This window comes from Aotus nancymaae, unplaced genomic scaffold, assembly GCF_030222135.1.
Source record: "Aotus nancymaae isolate 86718 unplaced genomic scaffold, 86718_ANA_hifiasm-v0.15.2.pri h1tg000072l, whole genome shotgun sequence".
NCBI lineage: Eukaryota > Metazoa > Chordata > Mammalia > Primates > Aotidae > Aotus > Aotus nancymaae.
The window spans coordinates 3,177,895-3,196,997 of NW_026988487.1; the positions used below are offsets into that span (position 1 = coordinate 3,177,895).

Here is a 19,103-nt window from a genome sequence, read left to right on the forward strand (position 1 = left end):
GGAGCCGAGAAGAGAAAGGACGCGGGAGGGAGGGACTTAAAACCAAAGGGGGAGGGGGGAAAAAGCAGAGGGAGAACAGAGAAGAGAGAAACGCGAGATGAGGGCGGATGCGGGCAGGAAGCTGACGTTTCCTGAACTCCTCCTCCGGTCAAAGTCGGTGCGTGGTGGGCCCATTTTACAGGCCGGCCCTGGGAGAAGGCAGCCAGCCGCTAAGGAGCAAAGGCGAGATTCGAACCTAGACCTATCTGCCGCTCGTGGGCTCTTTCATCTTGACTGAGGAGGGCGAACCCGAGGGTGGGGCTTGGCGGGGGCCAAGAGGCGAGGCAGAAGGGAGGGGGCTCGGTGGGGGTCATGACTGCCCCCCTGGGGGCGGGCAGGGGGCAGCCGCAGATTGACCATCTGGGTTCCTTCACCGACCACGCACGGGGAATGGGGGCGGGGGTCTGCTCAGTCTTTCTCGCGCCCCAACAGCGCCCCCACGTGGAAGCTTCTGACCACCTCGTTTCCCTTCCCAGAGCGCCGGCGTGGTGAGATCCTGGCTGGGCTGGAGCTGGGTCCTGGACGCGGAAGGCTTGTCCCTGGATAGAGGGACAGGAGATAAAGGAGGGACACCAGCACTTTGGGAGGTCAAGGCGGGCTGATCACGAGATCAGGAGTTCCAGACCAGCCTGGCCAATATGGTGAAACCTCATCTCTACTAAAAAATACAAAAATTAGCCGGGCGTGGTGGCGCGCGCATGTAGTCCCAGCTACTTAGAAGGCTGAGGCAGGAGAATTTCTTGAACCCGGGAGGCGGAGGTTGCAGTGAGCCGAGATCGTGCCTCTGCACTCCAGCCTGGGCTACAGAGTGAGACTTCGTCTCAAAAAATAAATAAAAAAAAGGGGGCAGGGCTGCCACGGGCGGGGGCCTGGGTGTCCTCAGGCGGGCAATGGGGCCCTTCCAGTGGCGGGGAGGGTGGTGGGTAAAGGCAGCCAGCGGTGCTTGGCTTGGACTTTACACCCTGTGCTTGGCTCTTTCCCACTGTGATGGCTTAAAACTTCCGAAAAAGCAACTCTCCCCCAAGTCTGTGAGTTTCCTTTCATGCATTCATTCACTGATTCTGGATTTACTGAGCACCTTCAAATGAGAGTTGCCTGAGAACAGAGATGAAAGAAACAGAGGGCTGGGCACGGAGGGTCACTGTCTGATCCCAGCATTTTGGGAGGCTGAGGTGGGAGGATCATTTGAACCTGGGAGGTGGAGGTTGCAGTGAACCAGGATTGTTCCACTGCACTGCAGCCTGGGCAACAGAGGGAGACCTCCCCCCGCCAAAAAAAAAGTGAGAGAGAGAGAAGGAGGGAGGGAGAGAGAGGAAAGAAGCATTATCACAATTTTATAACACAGGGACGAGATGGGGCATGTGGGACAGAAAGGAGAGGGCGATGGGAAGAAGGCAGAGAAAACTCCAAAGGTCTGGAAGGCTGGGAGGGAGGGTGAGGGAGGCAGGGCATGGGCTGGAAACCGCAGCTATTTCCACACTATTTCCATGGTGTGGAAAGTGCCATGGCAGGGGGCATTTGGGGGAAAAGGAAGAACCCAGGACCCCCTTTACCTCATTGATAATGTGAGTGCACTCAGACACTTGTTCTAGACAGAACACTTAGGGTTTGGAAAAGTGGATCTCTGGGTCCACACTGTGGATGGAGCAAACAGCCCTCGCCCTCTGTGCCCAGAGGTTGTGTGGGCCGATGCCTTTGCCCGTATTCGTGGCAGGCGGTTTGGCCCAAGCCTGCCTTGCTGTTGGCGTTTTTAGCCCCTCGGTTATGCCCCGTGTGTCTCTGGAAGGGCCTGAAGGTGTTGCCCAGTTTCAGAAAGAAATTATTACCACTAGCTGATCAGAGTTTTTTTTTTGTTTGTTTTGTTTTTGTCTTTCTGTCCCCCAAACTGGAGTGCAGTGGCATGATCTTGGCTCACTGCAACTTCTGCCTCCTGGGTTCAAGTGATTCTTCTGCCTCAGCCTCCTGAGTAGCTTGGATTACTGGCATGCGCCACTGTGCCCGGGTTAAGTTTTGTATTTTTAGTAGCAACAAGGTTTCACCATATTGTCCAGGCTGGTCTCAAACTCCTGGCCTCAAGCTATTCACCCGCCTCAGCCTCCCACAGTGCTGGGATTACAGGTGTGAGCCACCGTGCCTGGCCTCATCAGAGTCCTGAGAATGAATCCACACAGTTCCTGACCTCACCCATATCATCAGCACTTCCTCCACCACCATCAAACGTGTACCCTGACCCAGGGGCCCAGGGACCTGGCGGTCTCTCATCCTGCCTCCTTTCCTTCTCCATCACCTTTCTCCATGGGGCCCATCGCTACCCACATCTTTTTTGCCGTTAGGCTCCACGAGGAAAGACAGCATACACGATAAGGGGTGTTTGTCCACATGTCGGATTTAAGTCAAGCGTAGAAGCACAGCATACCATAGCGGTTCACAACAATACTCCGGGTTCCAATTCTGGCCTCACCCCTCACCACTGGTATTAGTTGTTACTTAGGTTATTTAACCTTTCTGAATTTCACTCACCTTATCTGTAAGATGAGGATCTTACATCATGGGGATGTTACGTACATATCCTCACTTCAAAGTATTGTTGAAGTTAAATGAGATAATGCATAAAAGAACTTCGAGCAGCATCTGGCACATCGCAGGCACTTAATAAATGGTAGCAGTTATTACTGCTGTTACTAATATCATTAAACTATAGCATTCCTCAATATTTCATGGGAAAGCCCAGATTAAGAAAAGTCATTTAAGGCATTCCCTGATATTTTGTCATTGGGCTGAAAGTTTCCGAAGGACAGGAGCTAGGTTGCTCTCATGATACTGAGTTCCCTGTGGAGGGGTCTCTTTCCTTCTCTTTCTTTCCTTCTTTCTTTTCTTTTCTTCCTTTCAGACAGTGTCTCTCTCTGTCACTGAGGCTGGAGTGCAGTAGCGCTATCTCAGCTCACTGCAACCTCCCCCTCCCAGGTTCAAGCAATTCTCCTGCCTCGGCCTCATGAGTAGCTGCCACCATGCTTGATTAAGTTTTTTGTATTTTTAGTAGAGACGGGGTCTCACCATGTCAGCCAGGCTGGTCTCAAACTCCTGACTTCAAGTGATCCGCCTGCCTCGGCCTCCCAAAGTGCTGGGATTACAGGCATGAGCCACTGTGCCTGGCCTATTTCTAAGACAAGTTTGAGCATACAAGACCTTAAAGGTAGAGTTCAGAAGCAGAGGGACCGGGCAAGGGAGGCTGGTGAAGCCCCTCTGTTGCGAGATGTGGGGTCTTCTCCTGACCCCGGCCTCAAATGTGGCCCTGAAGAAGTCTCCCTCCAGAGTGCTTATTCTTCCCGGAGCCTGTGTGCTATCAAGGCACCACTGTCTGACCGCACTAGTGGGAGAAGAGAAGCTGATGATTAACATCAACCTTTTCTTCCTGGATCTTGGTTAGCAAGTGCGAGAGAAAAGTGAACAGCTAATTGAAAATGTGATTATAATGCACTGTCCTCTGTCTACCAAGTGGAGCCTCCAGACCCCAGTGTCTGCAGAACAGTTTGCTTCTCACGTCGGGGGGATCTGGAGCCAGCCACATGGAGACAGCACTCATGGGCTGAGGACTTGGCTGGCGGGGGCTTGGTATGAGGGGCGCATGGAGCTGCCCTTTTGAGATTGACCCTCCATCCTGCTCTCCCTGGCCGCTGACCAGAACACCTGAGCTGATGGAGCTGGGGACAGCAGGTATGGGGGATGAGAGGCTGCCCAGTTTGTCTGTGGTCTGGAAGAGCAGGGGTTAGTCTGGGGAGTGGGGAGGGAAGAACCCCAGTCCCCCTCTGGCCTCATGTGTGAGCACTCAAACAGGGAGCAGAGATGGCTATAGAAGAAGGCAAGTAAATGATTCTCTAAGTCTTTAGGGCTGACGTGATCCCAGGAAGTGTCCAGGGCTGGAGCTGGGACCCTAGGCTCTGCCGTCTTGCTGGGCTGGCTCCCCGTTCCGCAGTTCTGCCACTGCAGATGGAAACAGTTGGAAAGTTTTAGGGCGCAGTTTCCCTGTGCCTTTTCCCATTTCACACAGATGTGTCTGGAGGCACAGATGATGAAATATTACAGCAGAAATCCAAAGGGGATGATGGAGCTTATCTTGTCCCCAAATAGGCATCCTTTGACCCCTAATTAAAATGCCTGTGCCAAGCATGGGGGAGTAAGAGGTGTCACAGTCCCAGAAAGCTTCCACGGGGCAGGGGGAGAGAAGCCTGTGACTGGCGACGAAGCACAGCAGTCCCATTGTTGTAAGCATGGCGACCGTATTTATTTGAGTGTCAAATCAAGACATAGTGTACATTGTATGAGCACACATAAACAGGGCTCACAAAAAGGTTTTTTGACTTAGGAGTTTTCTGGTCAACCTGAGCATGTGTCGTCAGGAGTTACAGCAGAGTTTTGTACAGAGCACGGTGGATGCCTCAATGGGGAGTTTTGCTGGGAGGGTCAGGAAGAGTTCTCAGAGATCTTGAATGGTGGATGCCAGTTTGCCGAGTGATGATGGGAAGGATGTCTAGGCAGTGGGAACAGCACAAACAAAGGTACTGAGGCTTGAAACAAGACAGTTCCCACTGGGTCTAAGTTCAGTGAGGTCCTGTACAGGCCATCTGGGAACTGGGGAGCCCCATGAGGCCTTGAATGCCATGCTGGAGAGTTTGGATTTTATCCAGGTGGAGGGAACTCCCTTTCTGTTTCTTTTAAGGGGTCCTAAACTCTCTTCTCCTCAAAGAGGTGATGAGGAGGGAATGGAGGTGGAGAGGGCTGGAGGCAGGGCGGTCTTTTAGGAGGAAGTCATTGTAATAGTCCAGGGGAGACCTGGTGAGCCTCTAAGGCAGTGCTCGGGCTGGGGAGAAGAGGGCTGGGGCCAGGGACATGGAAGAAGGCATCAGTGGATCTGAGATCTGGAGGGAAGGAGGATTGGGAGGAGGAAGAGGAAGAGCAGGCTCGGGGGGAGGGGGCTGTGATTGTCAGTTTGGACAATTTGATGGAAGATGCTGAAGATGCCGGTGCTCCAGGGGCAAAGCCATGAAGCTTTAAGGAGCTCAGTGTTCAGGGCAGGTGAAGCTAGAGGAGACTAGGAAGACTCAGCAGAATCTACAGTAACAGGCTGACGTGGAGACCTAGGTAGGCTATGGCAAGGGAGTGGGAAGGGAGAGACCGAGAAGGAGAAATCAGAAGGGCAGGTGCATCAGGAGAGAGAAGAGGTGTGGATATCGAGGAGACAGAGCTTACAAAGGTACAGACGCATATTCACAGGCATGGACATGCTCACACCTGAATAAGGGCAGGAAGCATACACACAGGTGGTCAGCAAAGGTGACTTCTGAGATGAGCTGAAATAACATCTATTTGCTATCCTGTATTATTTGAATATTTTACACTGAGAATATGTGCATGTGTTACTTGCAGCGTTAAAAAGCAATTGAAGGCCCCGTGCGGTGGCTCATGCTTGTAATCCCAGAACTTTGGGAGGCCAAGGCAGAAAGATTGCTTGAGTCCAGGAGTTTAAGATCAGCCTGTGCAACAAATCGAGACCTTATCTCTACAAAAAAAAAAAAAAAAAAAAAAAATAGCTGGGTGTAGTGACATGCTCCTGTCATCCCAGCTACTCAGAGGCTAAGGTGGGAGGATTGCTTGAGCCTAGGAGGTCAACAGTGTAGTGTGCAGTGGTTGTACCACTGTACTTCTGTCTGGGTGACAAAGCGAGACCTTGTCTCTAAAAGAAAAACAAAAAACAAAACAAAACAAAAAAACACCATAATTGAAGACAGATAAGAAGTAATCAAAATGTCCATTAACCTCTAGTGGAATATTACACAGCAGTGTGAATAGATGAGTTAGAGTGCATGTGTCAACATATATAAACTCATGAAATGTTAAGCAAAAGAAGCAAAGTGCAGCAGGATCCCTATAATGCCAGTCCATCTAGGTAGAATTTACAAGCGTGAAAGACACATATCCGTGTTATGAAGGGATCCATGCAGATGCAGTGACGGTATAAAATGCTCGTGAGAATCACTGGTAGGGTGAGGAGGGAGCTCACCTATGGGGAGGGAGGTGAATGAGTTCAGGAGAAGACACAGGTGGCTTTAATTCTTCTTGGAACTGAGTTACTCCTTAAGCTAGCTAGCGAGCATTCTGGTTTTGCCGTACTGTCACGTGTGCTTTATATAACTCATCCATTTTGAAAAGATTAGAAGAGAAATATGAAAAGCCCATGGGGAGAGGAGTTTAAAGAACCAGGGCGTGGTCAACATGGCAAAACCCTGCCTCTATTAAAAATACAAAAATTAGCCAGACTTGGTGGCACATACCTGCAGTCCCAGCTACTCAGCAGGCTGAGACAGGAGAATCGCTTGAACCTGGGAGGCGGAGGTTGCAGTGAGCTGAGATGGCACCATTGCCCTCCAGCCTGGGCAACAGAGCGAGACTCCATCTCAAAGAAGAAAAAAAAAACATGGAAGGTGACCGGGCGCGGTGGCTCACACCTATAATCCCAGCACTTGGGAGACCGAGGTGGGTGGATTGCTTGAGCCTAAGAGTTCAAGACCAGTCTGGGCAACATGGTGAAACCTCATTTCTATAAAAAATTTAAAAATTAGCTGGGCATGGTGGCATGCGCTACTCAGGAGGCTGAGGTGGGAGAATCACTTGACCCTGGAAGGTGGAGGTTGCAATGAGCAGAGATTGTGCCAATTGCACTGCAGCCTGGACAACTGAGTGAGACCCTGTCTCAAAAAAAAAAAAAAAAAAAAAGAAAAAAGAACAAAAAAAAACCCAGGGAAGAGTCACCAGTGTGAAATGCAGTAGAAAGTCCCACGGGGAAGCAGGGGCTAGAGGCAGAGACATGGGGGTTCCCGGGGTAGGAGCACACCCTCAGTGTATTGGGCCTACAGGCGGAGTCTGCTTTCAGGTTTCCTGTGAAGAATCCTCCTGTCCAGAGGGCCCTGAAATCCCATTGTCAGCCTATCAGCCAGTGGTCCCCTGGGGGGTTCCCCCTGTGGCTTAGAGCCCCTGCAGCCTCTGGGACTCAGAGGCAGCGTCTAGGTTCTTTGATGTTGTTGATGATGACAGAGTGAAGCTGTCCTCCTCTCTCACCAAAGAGTAAATGGGGTCATCACTTTGACACTCATTGGAGGACCTGAGGGGGTGACAGGAGTGCCACCAGCCAGTGCTCTCGGAGGTGTAGGTTGGCCCTAAGACAGGGGGATGACCAAGCTGACTTCAGGAAGAGTTGGAGAGTCTCCGGCGCCCAGGGGCAGGTGGGCGAGGATAATGTTGAGGCTTGAAGATTTGGGGAGGCCAAAGCCAACCCCTGGGGCCCAGGCATGGAGAGTGGGTGATGCCCAGGCTTGGCAGACAGCGGGCTGAAAGATGCAGTGCCAAACTGGGGAGAGGGGCTGCCAGGCTTGAAGATCAGAGGAGCAGATGGGGGGGCCGGGGCACTGTCAGGGCTTGAAGCAGGAGGCCGCCGGGGGTGGCGTGTTGGGGAATTGGTGAAGCCAGGGGAGGCCGGGAGGAAGTGGGCATTGCCAGCGCAGCAGTGGGAAAGAGTCAGTGCCAGCTCGGGGCCGGGGGTGGGGAGCTGGGGCCGCAGGAGGGAGCCCTGGCACTGATTCGCCCCCGGGCTTCCTTCAGTTTTGCCACAAAAACAGATGCCCCTGTTGGTGAGTTGTAAACTTAGAGTTTTGGGGTTCAGAGGGTCCTCTGTGGGGTCATCTTTTCCAGTCCTCTTTTTGTACAGATGGGGACAGTGAATGCCCTGAGTTGGGGGGCGCTGGCCTATGCAAGGCCACCCAGTGAATCTAGTGACGGGACCTGGATTAAACCTGCCTGCGTGTCCAGGTCTCTGCCAACGTCTATGAACCATAGGGTGGGGACGTGGGGGAAGGGAACGCCCAGAGTGAAGGGCCCTAGTCCTGACCACAGGGAGCAGCAGTCCTATTGCGGAGGGAGACGAGGCCCAAACACATCTAAACCGAGCCGTGGATGGAAGGCCGCGTGCACCATCGGGGAAATATTCTGGGGCAACAGCGGAGTGGCCTCCGGGAGCCAGGTCTGTGGGGGAGGGGTGCCATGGAAGCTGTAGCTTGGGCAATGGTCCAAATAAAGGGGAGGCTTTAACATTAAGAGTTTATTTTCAGTGGACCCCAAATAGCCCAGCATACTAGAAAAGATGCGAAAGACAAGATCCATCATGAAGGTGGAATTATTATTATTGTTATTATTTTTGAGATGGAGTGTTGCTCAGTTGCCCAGGCTGGAGTGCAATGGCACCATCTCGGCTCACTGCAACTCAGCCTCCTGTGTTCAAGTCATTCTCCTGCCTTAGCCTCCTGAGTAGCTGGGATTACAGGCACCCGCCACCACACCTGGCTAATTTTTGTATTTTTAGTAGAGACTGGGTTTCACCATGTTGGCCAGGCTGGTCTTGAACTCCTGACCTCAGGTGATCCGCCTGCAGGTGTGAACCACTGCGCCCAGCCAAGGTGGAATTATTGCTGGGTGTCTAAAGCTAACTTTGGTTCCTCACGCTTTCTGAAGGGAGCCAGGGTGTGAGCCTCCAATCAGTAGATAATCCTGAACGTGTAGGTCTGCTGGGGGTCAGAGCTGAGGGCCTTTTCTTAGTTTTCATCAACCGCAGCCTCAGGAATGTGCACTGCAGGCCGAGGGCAGAGGTCACTGGACAAGAGCCCCTGGAGAGCATAGATTTGCCTCCTCCTTTGACAGTGCCACAGCCTGCCGCCCAGGGAGAAGTAAAAGCCTCAATGTTTATTTCTAGGATGTGTTTGGGACCTCGCATGTGACTAGAGGAGTGTTTGCCATTCTGGGAGGGTGTTAGCTTGAACTAGGTGCCCCCAGAGGGCAGTGAATGGCTCCAGGATAGGTGCTCAGGGGAGGGGCCTGGCCGAGCAGAGAAGGAGTTGTGGGGAGGGCCCTGCGGTGGCCTGAACCCTGAACCCTCTCCGTCCCGTCTTTGGCCTGGGGGTGCTGAATGCTTTGGAAGGGTGGCCCACCATCAGGGGAAGGGCGGGGTGTCCAGCAGCTCCCGGGGGCTGCAGGATGGGACCCATTTAGCCTCCACAGTCATCTGACCCCCATGACTCAGGCCTGGCCCTGCCCTTGGAGGGCACTGGGCCAGTCTGAGCTCATCACCACTGCCCGGAGCAGAAGTGGTAAACAAGTTCACCCTTGGCCTCCCACCCCTGAGAGGAAGCAGAGGGTGAGGTGGGGGCCCCTCAGACACTCAGCTCAGCCCAAGCCTTCTACACAATGCAGGTGCATGTCACGGGTGTCCCCGGGGCCAGTGGGGTGCATGCTGGGCTCCTGCATGCAGGTGACACGCACAGGCACATGCTTCCCTTCACTCACACTCATGGGGTGCCCATAGCCGACCTTTCCAGGGGCAACTTGGCCTGGTTCATGGGGATCATTTTACCCCACTCCTGATTTCCAGGGCCAACAGCCTGACGCTCATGAGGCTGGGCCTGAGGACTGGGGGTCCCCATGGAGTAACACGTGGTTTGACCTGCTGGATCCAGGTCCCTGGTCGTCAGGCCTCATAGCTCAGACCCATGTACTATGGGGTCCCTTATGGCTTCTGGGACCCTAGAGATGCCACAGAAAAATTTTCTTGGCTTACCAAGGCAACATCTGAGAAGTCCCTATCTTCTTAAGCGTCTGTCTTCTCCTTCCATCTCCTGCTCTCCCTTCCTCCCTCTTGCCTTTCTCTGTCTTCCTCCTTTTCTTTTTCATCCCCTTTCCTGATCTTTCTCTCCATCCCTTTTCTCCTCTCAACCTAGGTAACTGTTATTACTATCTGTAGCCACCAGATGGCACCAGCGCATCATGTGTCCCCGCCTCCGCCTTGCTGGGGGTCCCCCCCCCCGACCAAGATGATTAACCTTCCACAACACCCACACCCTGTCCAACGCCTTCCCAGGACTTTATACTCAGAGGAAAACAAGCAGCAAAATACCAGCAGGGCCTGGGTAGGGGCAGGAGCGTCCAGCTCCCTGGGGAGAGCCTCTACCTGCCGTTCTCTTCAGGGTGCCCGCCCACCGAGGGTGTGATAGCCTTTACTCCTGCAAGCCAGTGAGGTCCTGGTTATCTCCGCTTTACGTACGAAGAGAGCAGAACTCAGAGAAGTGAAGCCACTTGCAGATGGCAGGACAGCACATGTGTAGCAGAAGGGAACTCAAACCCGAGCTTCGCAGGTTCCAAAACCCTGGGCTTCCTGGGCAGGTGGGGCAGGAAGGGGCTGGGGCAAGGGTCCCCAGAGCCTGAGCATGCTCTCCCGCGCCAAGTCCCTATTTCTCCCGCCGTCCCCCTGATGTCTCCTTGGTTCGCTTCCTTCAGACCTGACTCAAAATGCTCTGCTCAGGGAGGTGCCCACGATGACTTCAGCCCTTGGGTCTTCTCAGAATTTAGGCATCTACGTGAACCAGTTTCTCTTTTTCCCTTTGTTCTGTGTATCCTGGCACTCCTTCCCTTCTAATGAGGCAGAAATGTAGAAGAGGCAGCCCCTGCCCTCTGGGAGCCCCCAGGCTGATGCAAAAACACAGCCCTGCCCCAGGGGCCAATCCAGTGGGGGAGACAGAGGTGCAGCCATCTGGGAGCCTCTACTAGTGTTGAGCCTGAGCCAGGTGAGGGTTTTCAAGGCAGGCTTCCTGGAGGAGGCAGGGAGGGGGTGGGCCAGGACTAGAGGAGGTAGGCTGAGTGAGGGCAGTGGCCTCTGTGGCGGCCATCGGGTCCCGAGTTGTCCAGTGATCTTCATGTGGGGACAGCAGAGGAGGTGGGGCTGTCACAGCCCTGTTGTATTCAGGGGAGGGGACCATGTTGGCCTTAACTTGGGCTAAGCTGCCCTCTGGCCCATCCCCCCGCCCCACCCCTCACTCCCTGTCCCACTGGGAGGCCGGCTGTGGGCTGGGGCCAGGAGGACCAGGGTGGGGTCCCTTCCTCAAGGCTGGAGCAGGATCCTGAGCAGGCTGTGGCAGTGCCCAGGAGCCAGAGAGGAGCCGCCGCCCCCCACCCCCTTGGGCCCCTCTGTAATTAGGGCTATTTTTAGGCCCCTCTTCCTTCCTATTTCAGGCCTCTGGACTGGGCCGGAGAGTGGGCTGTCCTGGGGCCGCGGGCTGGAGCCGCTAAACTGGGCCGCGGCGTGGGAGCTGCAGCCACAGCAGAGACCACAGCCCAGGCGGAGTCCTGGCGGGGGAGGGGAGCCCAGGACGTGGCTAGACCTGGGGCAGGGCTGGGAGTGGGGGCGTGTCTTGGCTCATCAGACCCCTCCCTGGTCCCCTCACAGATCGGTTCCACCTTCTGCCCATCCCGCCGCCAGTGTCCCCAGCCAGACTGGTGTGAGCTAGCTAGTCCTGAGCCTGTGTGTGTCCATTGTGCCACCCCAGCACTTTCAGGGCAGCATTGGCCTAGGAGGGACGCCCAGAATGTTCATAGTAATGGCCAGATTGATTGAGTGCTCACTCTGTGCCAGGTACAGTTCCGGTGCTTTACCTGTATGGACTCACTGTTGACAGCAACACGTTGAGATCAGGGCTATTTCATCTCTATAAATGTCTCAGACAGAAAAATTGAGACTCAAAAATAGTCCATTTAATGACCGGGCACAGTGGCTCATGCCTGTCATCCCAGCACTTTGGGAGGCTGAAACAGGATTGCTTGAGGTCAGGTGTTCAAGACCAGCCTGGCCAACAAAGCAAGACCTGGTCTCCGCAAAAGAACTGTAAAACATTAGCCAGGCGTGGTGGCATGTACCTGCAGTCCCAGCTACTTGGGAGGCTGAGGCGGGAGGATTACTTGAGCCCAGGAACTTGAGGCTGCAGTAAACTATGATTGTGCAATGGCACTCTGGTCTGGGCGACAGAATGAGACCCCATCTCTTTTTTTTTTGAGACGGAGTTTTGCTCTGTCACCTGCCACCCAGGCTGGAGTACAGTGGCGTGATCTCGGCTCACTGCAACCTCTGCCTCCTGGGTTCCAGCAATTCTCCTGCCTCAACCTCCCAAGTAACTGGGATTACAGGTGTGTGCCACCATGCCTGGCTAATTTTTGTATTTTTAGTAGAGACAGAGTTTCACCATGTTAGCCAGGCTGGTCTCAAACGCCTGACCTCGTGATCCACCCCCCTCAGCCTCCCAAAGTGCTAGGAGTGCAGGCGTGACTGAATCCAGCCGAGACCCGATCTCTTTAAAAAAGAAACTAAAAGAAATAGTTGCTGTATCCTGTGCCAGGTTTGTTCTTGTCTTGGGGAGGTATTGGAGGAAGAAGGTGCTGAGAGATGTGTGTTTCTTCCCGGGCTATTTTCAGGCCTCGGTCTGAGGGTCCAGTGCTATCAGGCATGGCTCCCAGGCAGCCCCTGCTGACGCTCTGCCTGTCCGTACTGCGATGGTCCATGACCTGTCCTGAAGGCGGAAGGGTGGGTCTTGCCCAGCTGGTTCCAGTTAGGCACAAGAAAGCGGGCGAGGAGTATATTTAGCCCTGGTTTCTGGAGGAGCCAGAGGTCTTTCATCCTTGGAGGCGCCAGCCGCAGTGGGACTCAGCTTGCCAACGCTGGGCTCCTGGGCTGCGGGCTTCAGGGCAGAGAGTGGGGTCAGGGAGGAGAAGGGGCAAATGTGATCCTGCCCATTTCAGGGGCCAGAGTTGGGGGCAAGTGGTGATGCCAGCCAGGGCAACTGAGGCTTGACTGCAATGTTCAGAATATGTTCCTATAAGTTTGAGAGCTCCTGTGGTCATGGAGGGTGGGCCTGGCGGGGGGACCTGCTGCCTGCCTCTCCAGCCCAGACCCAGCCTAGGCCTCGTATGTCCACAGTGTCGGGTTTATTCTCTGGTGCTTAGCCCTGGCCTGGGAATCTGGGGGCCTGTCCTTAGGTGAAGTGAGCAGGGGCCGAGTTCAAGGAGTAGGGAGGGGTACCCTAGACTGCCTGCAATGTTTGAATGTTGGGTGGGAGGGTTGAGGGGCAGATATACATGTGCAGAGAGAAAGAGGCAGGCACAGAGGGCAACAGCATGCCGCATGGTGTGTTGGGGTCTGCAGAAAGGGCACGCATGTTTGATTGACCCCCTGTGCCGGGGCCTTGTAGTCTGAACATGGTGTGACAAGGCTAGTGGGCTGTGACCCCTCGGGCATGGAGGATTGTGTTGCCGGGACTGGTGCTGTGTGGGGGTGAGATGACCCACGGGTGACCGTGGCATGCTTCATTGTGGGTGACTAGGACAGCGTGTGACTCTATCATGCGGTCCGTGGGGGGCAGCCTGTGAGTATGATAGGAGACAAAGGACTAGAGTTTAAACTGTACAACTGTGATCTTGTGGGGTGTGTAATTATCCCCCTGGATGTTGGTCTCTGTGTGTGAGACTGTGAGTAAACACATGTGTGGATGCAGAGTTCGGGGCTCTGGCTCTGCGTGTGCGGTGTGTGTGTGTGTGTGCGTGTGCGCATGAGTGATTGTGATTCTGAGTGCACCTGGGTGTGTGAAACGTGCACAGACCTATCAGCCACTGCAAATAAGGCCTGCTCCCTGCTGAGGTTCATGGCCTCTTGCCCTTCCGGGGACCCCCGCCCCATAGCCACAGGCCCTCTGGGCCTGAGGGAGGGAACCCTCCAAGTTGCAAGCGCCCGTCTCTCTCCTAATCCTCTCACCCCACTCCCTCCGACCCGTCCCCACAGACTGCAGGCTTCTACCTGCCCCGGGCGGGAGACAGGGAGAGAAAGAGGAGCCTGCCCGCCTGCCCGCCGCCCCTCTGTCGTCTCCACGCTCAGACAAAGAGCTCACCCTGGTCTCTGTGGGCGTCTGGGAGACGCTGGGGGGATTAGCTGCACGTACCGCCCTCTCCCCACCTTGTGCCAGCCCACCCGGCTGGCACCAACACCTCAAGCCCAGGGGCGGTGCCCTCACCACAGCCTCTCTAGCCTGGGAGTGCGTGTGTGTGTGTGTGTGTGTGTGTGTGTGTGTGTGTGTGTCCCCTGCTCAGCAGGGGTATGTGTGGAAGCAGAGGTACAGGCCCCTGAGAAGTGGATCTTGGGACATGACCTTCCGTTGCTGGCCTGGGCTGGGTCTCACCTTGGTTTCTGCTTCTCTGTCACTCAAGCCTCTGCCGGGCAGGCTGACATCTTTGTTGTCACTCCAGTGTCTTTGAATCCCTCATTCTCTGCCCTTTCACCCCTCCCCGACTGCTGACGGCAGCTCAGACCTTCCATTCTTTCCCCTGCATTCCTGGGGCCGGGCAGGGCCAGGCCAGTGAGCTCTGAGAGCAGGAGTGAGAGATGGGGGCAGGCTCCCTCTGGTGAGCGGTGAGCGCTCAGCAAACCCCAGGCCAAGCTGTCCATTTCACCAGCGGCTCAGGAGGGATGGGGCTGGATGGAGGAGACTTGGGGATGACACTGGGCCTGGCTGTTACTCGTGTTTTGGGAGAGCCCCCTATGGCTTCCCCTGTGTCAGGCAGAGCAACCAGCATGGTAAGAGTAACTCTCTCATGACTTCAAGGTCCAAAGTTTAGCCCTTTTCTTCACCTGTGCAAAAGCAGAAATGGTTTTCAAAATTCTTTCATGTTTACTTTCACTGGATTTTCACAACAGGAAGGGTGAGTATTTCTTCTTTTCTCATTTCAGAGGTGTTTAAACCAAGGCTCAGATAAGTTAAGGGATTTACCCAAACTCACACAACTGGGGAGCAAGAGGCCCAAGACAGGACCCGGCGTCTTGCTCTGTCAGCGTCCCTCGTAATTCCTGTGGCCAGGCCTCTGCCTCCCCAGTACTGTCCCCTCCACCCCTGAAGAATCTGCTGTCTTGGGAAACTCCAGAATGGAGCCGGGCCAGTGGGAACTGGATGAGATGACCGGGCTCCTCCCTGAGTCATACCCAATCCTTGAGCAATCAGGTCCCAATTCCAAGGACATCCAAGGTCCATCCCGTGCTTTTGGGAGTGGTTATGGAAACCCTCCTCTTTCTGCTAAATGGGCTGGGGTCTGCTTTGTTCTTAAAGAGCTCTCCCTGGTTTTCTTTTTTATCCAAAAGTAATTACATAGTTTAGGCCCCTCCTGTGGCAGAAAAGGACTGTCTTCTTTGGTTCAGTCTTCATGGAGGTGGTGAGGCACTGGCCCTATGTCTTCTATGGGAGTGTGCTTCCAAGAAGGACGCTGGGATTTCCCAATGACTGGGGGAGGCCATGAAGGTTGGGGAGCTGGCTCGGTGTCATGAATATAAGAGATGACCTATAAATGTAGGGGAATATATGGTGGTGAGTGGGTGGATAAATATATAGAAGTGGGTGATGTCCAGGTGAGTGGATGGAGGATGCATGTGTGAGTGGGTGGGTAAGTGGACGGACAGATGGATGGATGGACGAGTGGGCAGGTGAGGTGTGTGGGTGGAGGGGTAGCTGTTTGGATGGATTTGTGGGTGGCAGGTAAATGGATATAAGGGTGGATGGTTAAATGGATAGATTGTTAGGTGGGTATGTGGATGGCTGGCTGGATGGATGGTTGAATGGATAGATGGACAGAAGAAAGAAAGAAAGAATAGGATGTTTGGATGAAGGGATGGATGGAAGGAAGGATGAATAGGTGATGGAAGGATGGGGAGAAGAATGGGAGTGGGTGTAGGTGTGAGAGTAGGTTTGTGGCAGAGATTTGGGAACCTGGAGGAGTCTTTGAAAGAAAGCTATATATAGGGAATGAGTTTTTCACATCTACCTTGGTTTGGTCAGCTCTCAATCATCTAGACTGATGGAGAGAAATCATGTTATGGAAAAATCTAGAAGACATTGACCTATTTCTTGGTCTCTTCTGCCCTTGGAAAAAATCTTCTCTCCTGAGACTCTAGGGTCTGGTGAGGAGCCCTCATGCATTGAGAACATGCTGGATGCCAGGCGCCCTACATACATCGTCACATTTAATTCTCAAAACATCTCTTCAAGGTAGCGACTACTTCTCCCATTTTACAGATGAGGAAACTGAAGCTCAGAAAGGGGAAAGAATGTGCTCAGTATTACCCAGGCCGGAGGCTGGAAAATCAGGATTCCTATTCCAGTTGGCCTGACTTCTTTGCCTCATGCTACTCCTAATTTCCAAACACCTCTTATTCCCTGTAGCCCCAGGCCCAGCTGGGGAGAATGGGTCCAAGGAGTATCAGCTGGAGGGACAGGTCAGAAAGGTGAAGGAGAGGCCTTCAGAGGATGCGAAGGCTAGAGGACCAGAGATGGGCCTGCGTGGGGATCCTCCCGGCTTCCAGAGCTGGTGAGGGGCCAGTCAGCCTCTGTCTGAAATAAGAGGCAGCATGAAGGATTTGGGTGAGACCACCAGAAGGACTTTCTGGCCTAGAGGGGTATAGAACTCTGGAACGGCCAGAAGAGGGAAGGCATAGAGATACATCCTTTGGAGAAACCATCTGCTGGGAGCCGCAGTGAGGCTGACTTGCTGACCGGAGGCAGGAGATGGCTAGAGGTCATTTCAGGACGTGCCCTTTCAGCCGAGAGGCTGGCATCCCTGCCTGGCTGGAAGTTCTGAACCTCAAGAGCTGGAGGTTTCCCGACCTAAGGAAAGGCAAGTCATGGGGATGGGTCCTAAGGTGCTGAAGCTGGAGTAGTTTGGAGCCCACCTCAGATCACTGAACGTGGAGCAGAGAGAGGCCAGGACATTTTTTCTGGGAGACAGAGAGGTAGTGGCTGTGGGAACCATGAGAAATGCCCACCTTGCTCAGAAGTTCCTGCGGCCAGCAGCCTGCCCTTCTCCTGGGGATGCTGCCCGTGAGCAGGTGGCTCTGACCTCTGGCCAGCTGTGGTAAGGGGTGGAGGAGGGCTGGGGGCTGAGACTGTCTGGTTCAGGTGGCCCAGGCAGAGGGTGGCCCCTCCTGTGTCTCCCCTCGCCCTCTGGCTTCGTCTCTGGCCCTTTGATGCTCCTCTCACCACAGACTTCAAACAGGCTGCCCTCTGCTCTGCCCGCTGCCCGCCCAGCCTGCCTGCGATAATTAGAGCCTCGCTCCCTGCATCTTGCCCTCGCGCTCTTCCCAGCTCTCCAGGGAAGGGAGCACTGGCTCTCTAGGCGCTGCCTCTCCTTTCTCTCTTCATTTTCTCACCCTTCTCTTTTTCTCTGTCTCTCATCCTCTGTCTAGATCAGGGACCTCTCTCCCAGGCTGCAGTTTCCCAAGGATGGTCTGTCTCTCTCTCTCTTCCCCCTCCCTCCTTCCCCATTTCTCCATCTACCTCTGTGTATTTTCTCACACTGTCAACTTTTCTCTGTCTTCTCTCCTCTATCCATCTCTGTCTCTCTTTCGTTTATTCTTCTCTCTTCCCTTTCAGGGGATCTGCACCCCCGACACATGGATGGCTGGCCTTTTCTGTGTCTTCACCCTCCCAGAAACTGGGCCCTGCGCCTCCCCTCTGCTCCCTGCTTGAGGTGGGTCCTGGGGCAGTAGGAAGTAAGCCAGCACTGGGCCCTCCGCCTCCTTTCTGGTCAGGGCCCTCTGGGCTCCTGGGCTTGGAGGAGGGGGCAGCCCCAGGGCCCTGTCACCCCTCCTTTGGCCTCTTTTAGGCCCTTTGCACGTCTGGATTTTCTGACTAACATGGCCTCCCACCCAGAGTGCCCCTTCATGGGGTTGTGCCTAGGAGCCTCTCCATGGCCTGATGGAAATAGGGGGACAAGAACCCCACAAACCTCCCCTCCCAGGGCACTGGAGCTTGGGCTGGACCTTGAGCCCCTGCTGCGGTCCAGGCATCTCTGGCAGTATCTGCCAGTCAGGAGTAGGGGTCCCAGGCCCACCAAGGAGAGGCTCACACCGCCCCCCACCCCCGGGCCCAGGACTTCTGGTGCTGCAGATCCAGGCCTCTTGGAGAGACCGGCTCCCCAAGGGCCTTGGGGGGTGGTGAGAGCCCTGGCTGTGCACAGACTCCCAGGGCTGAGAGCCGGGCGTGAGCCCCCATCGATACTGCAGCCCCGGACTGCGCCCTTGACCTCCCTGGGCTGCAGTTTCCCAAGGGCACTGTGATAGTAAGAAAGGCATGACTGGGTGGCTGAAGAGGTGGTCATAGAAGCAGGAGCCTCCCGTTGGGCTTGTGGCGGCTTCTGTCCACTCCACGGCGGGAAGCGCCTTCCCCACGGGACATCAGTGCAAGCTTGAATAAGAAAAACAAATTCTTCCTCATAAGCCATGGCATATCAGTTACACAGAAATACCACTTTGGGAAACAGTCTTCAGGAGAGCCTAGATGAGCTCATACAGTCTCAACAGATCACCCCCCAACTTGCCCTTCAAGTTCTACTTCAGTTTGATAAGGCTATAAATTCAGCATTGGCTCAGAGGGTCAGGAACAGAGTCGATTTCAGGGGCGCGCTAAATACGTACAGATTCTGCGATAACGTGTGGACTTTTGTATTGAATGACGTTGAATTCAGAGAGGTGACAGAACTTATTAAAGTGGAAAAAGTGAAAACTGTTGCCTGTGATGGAAAAAATACTGGCTCCAATACTACAGAATGAAAAGGGAAAAATGCCTTCTTTTATGCCATCTTCTGTTATTCATTGCTTTTGAAGAGAAGCATAGAAGAGACTTTTTATTTATTCTAGAGCTGCAGAAATGACTACACTGCGCTATACCAGAGAATGTCACTAGGAAGAAGCTTATAACTCTGTAGCCTCTTACCTTTATTATACAGCATGAAAAAAACATAAAACTTTTTTTTAACGACAAAAGTTGTTGCCTCCTAAGAACCTTCTTCAATAAACTCATTTTACAACTCTGAAAAAAAAAGGCATGACTGAGCCCTCAGCTGCACGTGTTACTTTCCACTTCACAGCCCTTTCCTGGTCACGTGGGAGCCTCCTGATACCCAACATGAGCAGGAAATCTACATCCTTTGTACAGATGAGGACACTAAGGCGTCAGGGGTGCCCCAGGTGCCCCTCTCTCTTTCTTTTTTTTTTTTTGAGACGAAGTTTTTGCTCTTGTTGCCCAGGCTGGAGTGCAGTGGCGCGATCTCAGCTCACTGCAACCTCCGCCTCCCGGGTTCAATCAATTCTCCTGCCTCAGCCTCCCGAG

General features: G+C 54.0%; 1 protein-coding gene across 1 annotated transcript; it reads left to right on the forward strand.

Annotated features, from left to right (window-relative positions):
* The first annotated feature begins 18,072 nt into the window (after positions 1-18,072).
* Positions 18,073-18,814, forward strand: LOC110567421 (transcription initiation factor IIA subunit 2-like). The gene has a single exon (XM_064367436.1). The coding sequence runs from the start codon at positions 18,215-18,217 to the stop codon at positions 18,542-18,544; it is 330 nt and encodes a 109-aa protein (XP_064223506.1). The 5' UTR covers positions 18,073-18,214; the 3' UTR covers positions 18,545-18,814.
* The last annotated feature ends 289 nt before the right edge of the window (positions 18,815-19,103 follow it).

Excerpts from the sequence above, each read along its gene's own strand:
- LOC110567421 (XM_064367436.1), top strand. The coding sequence starts at position 18,215 with ATGGCATATCAGTTACACAGAAATACCACTTTGGGAAACAGTCTTCAG.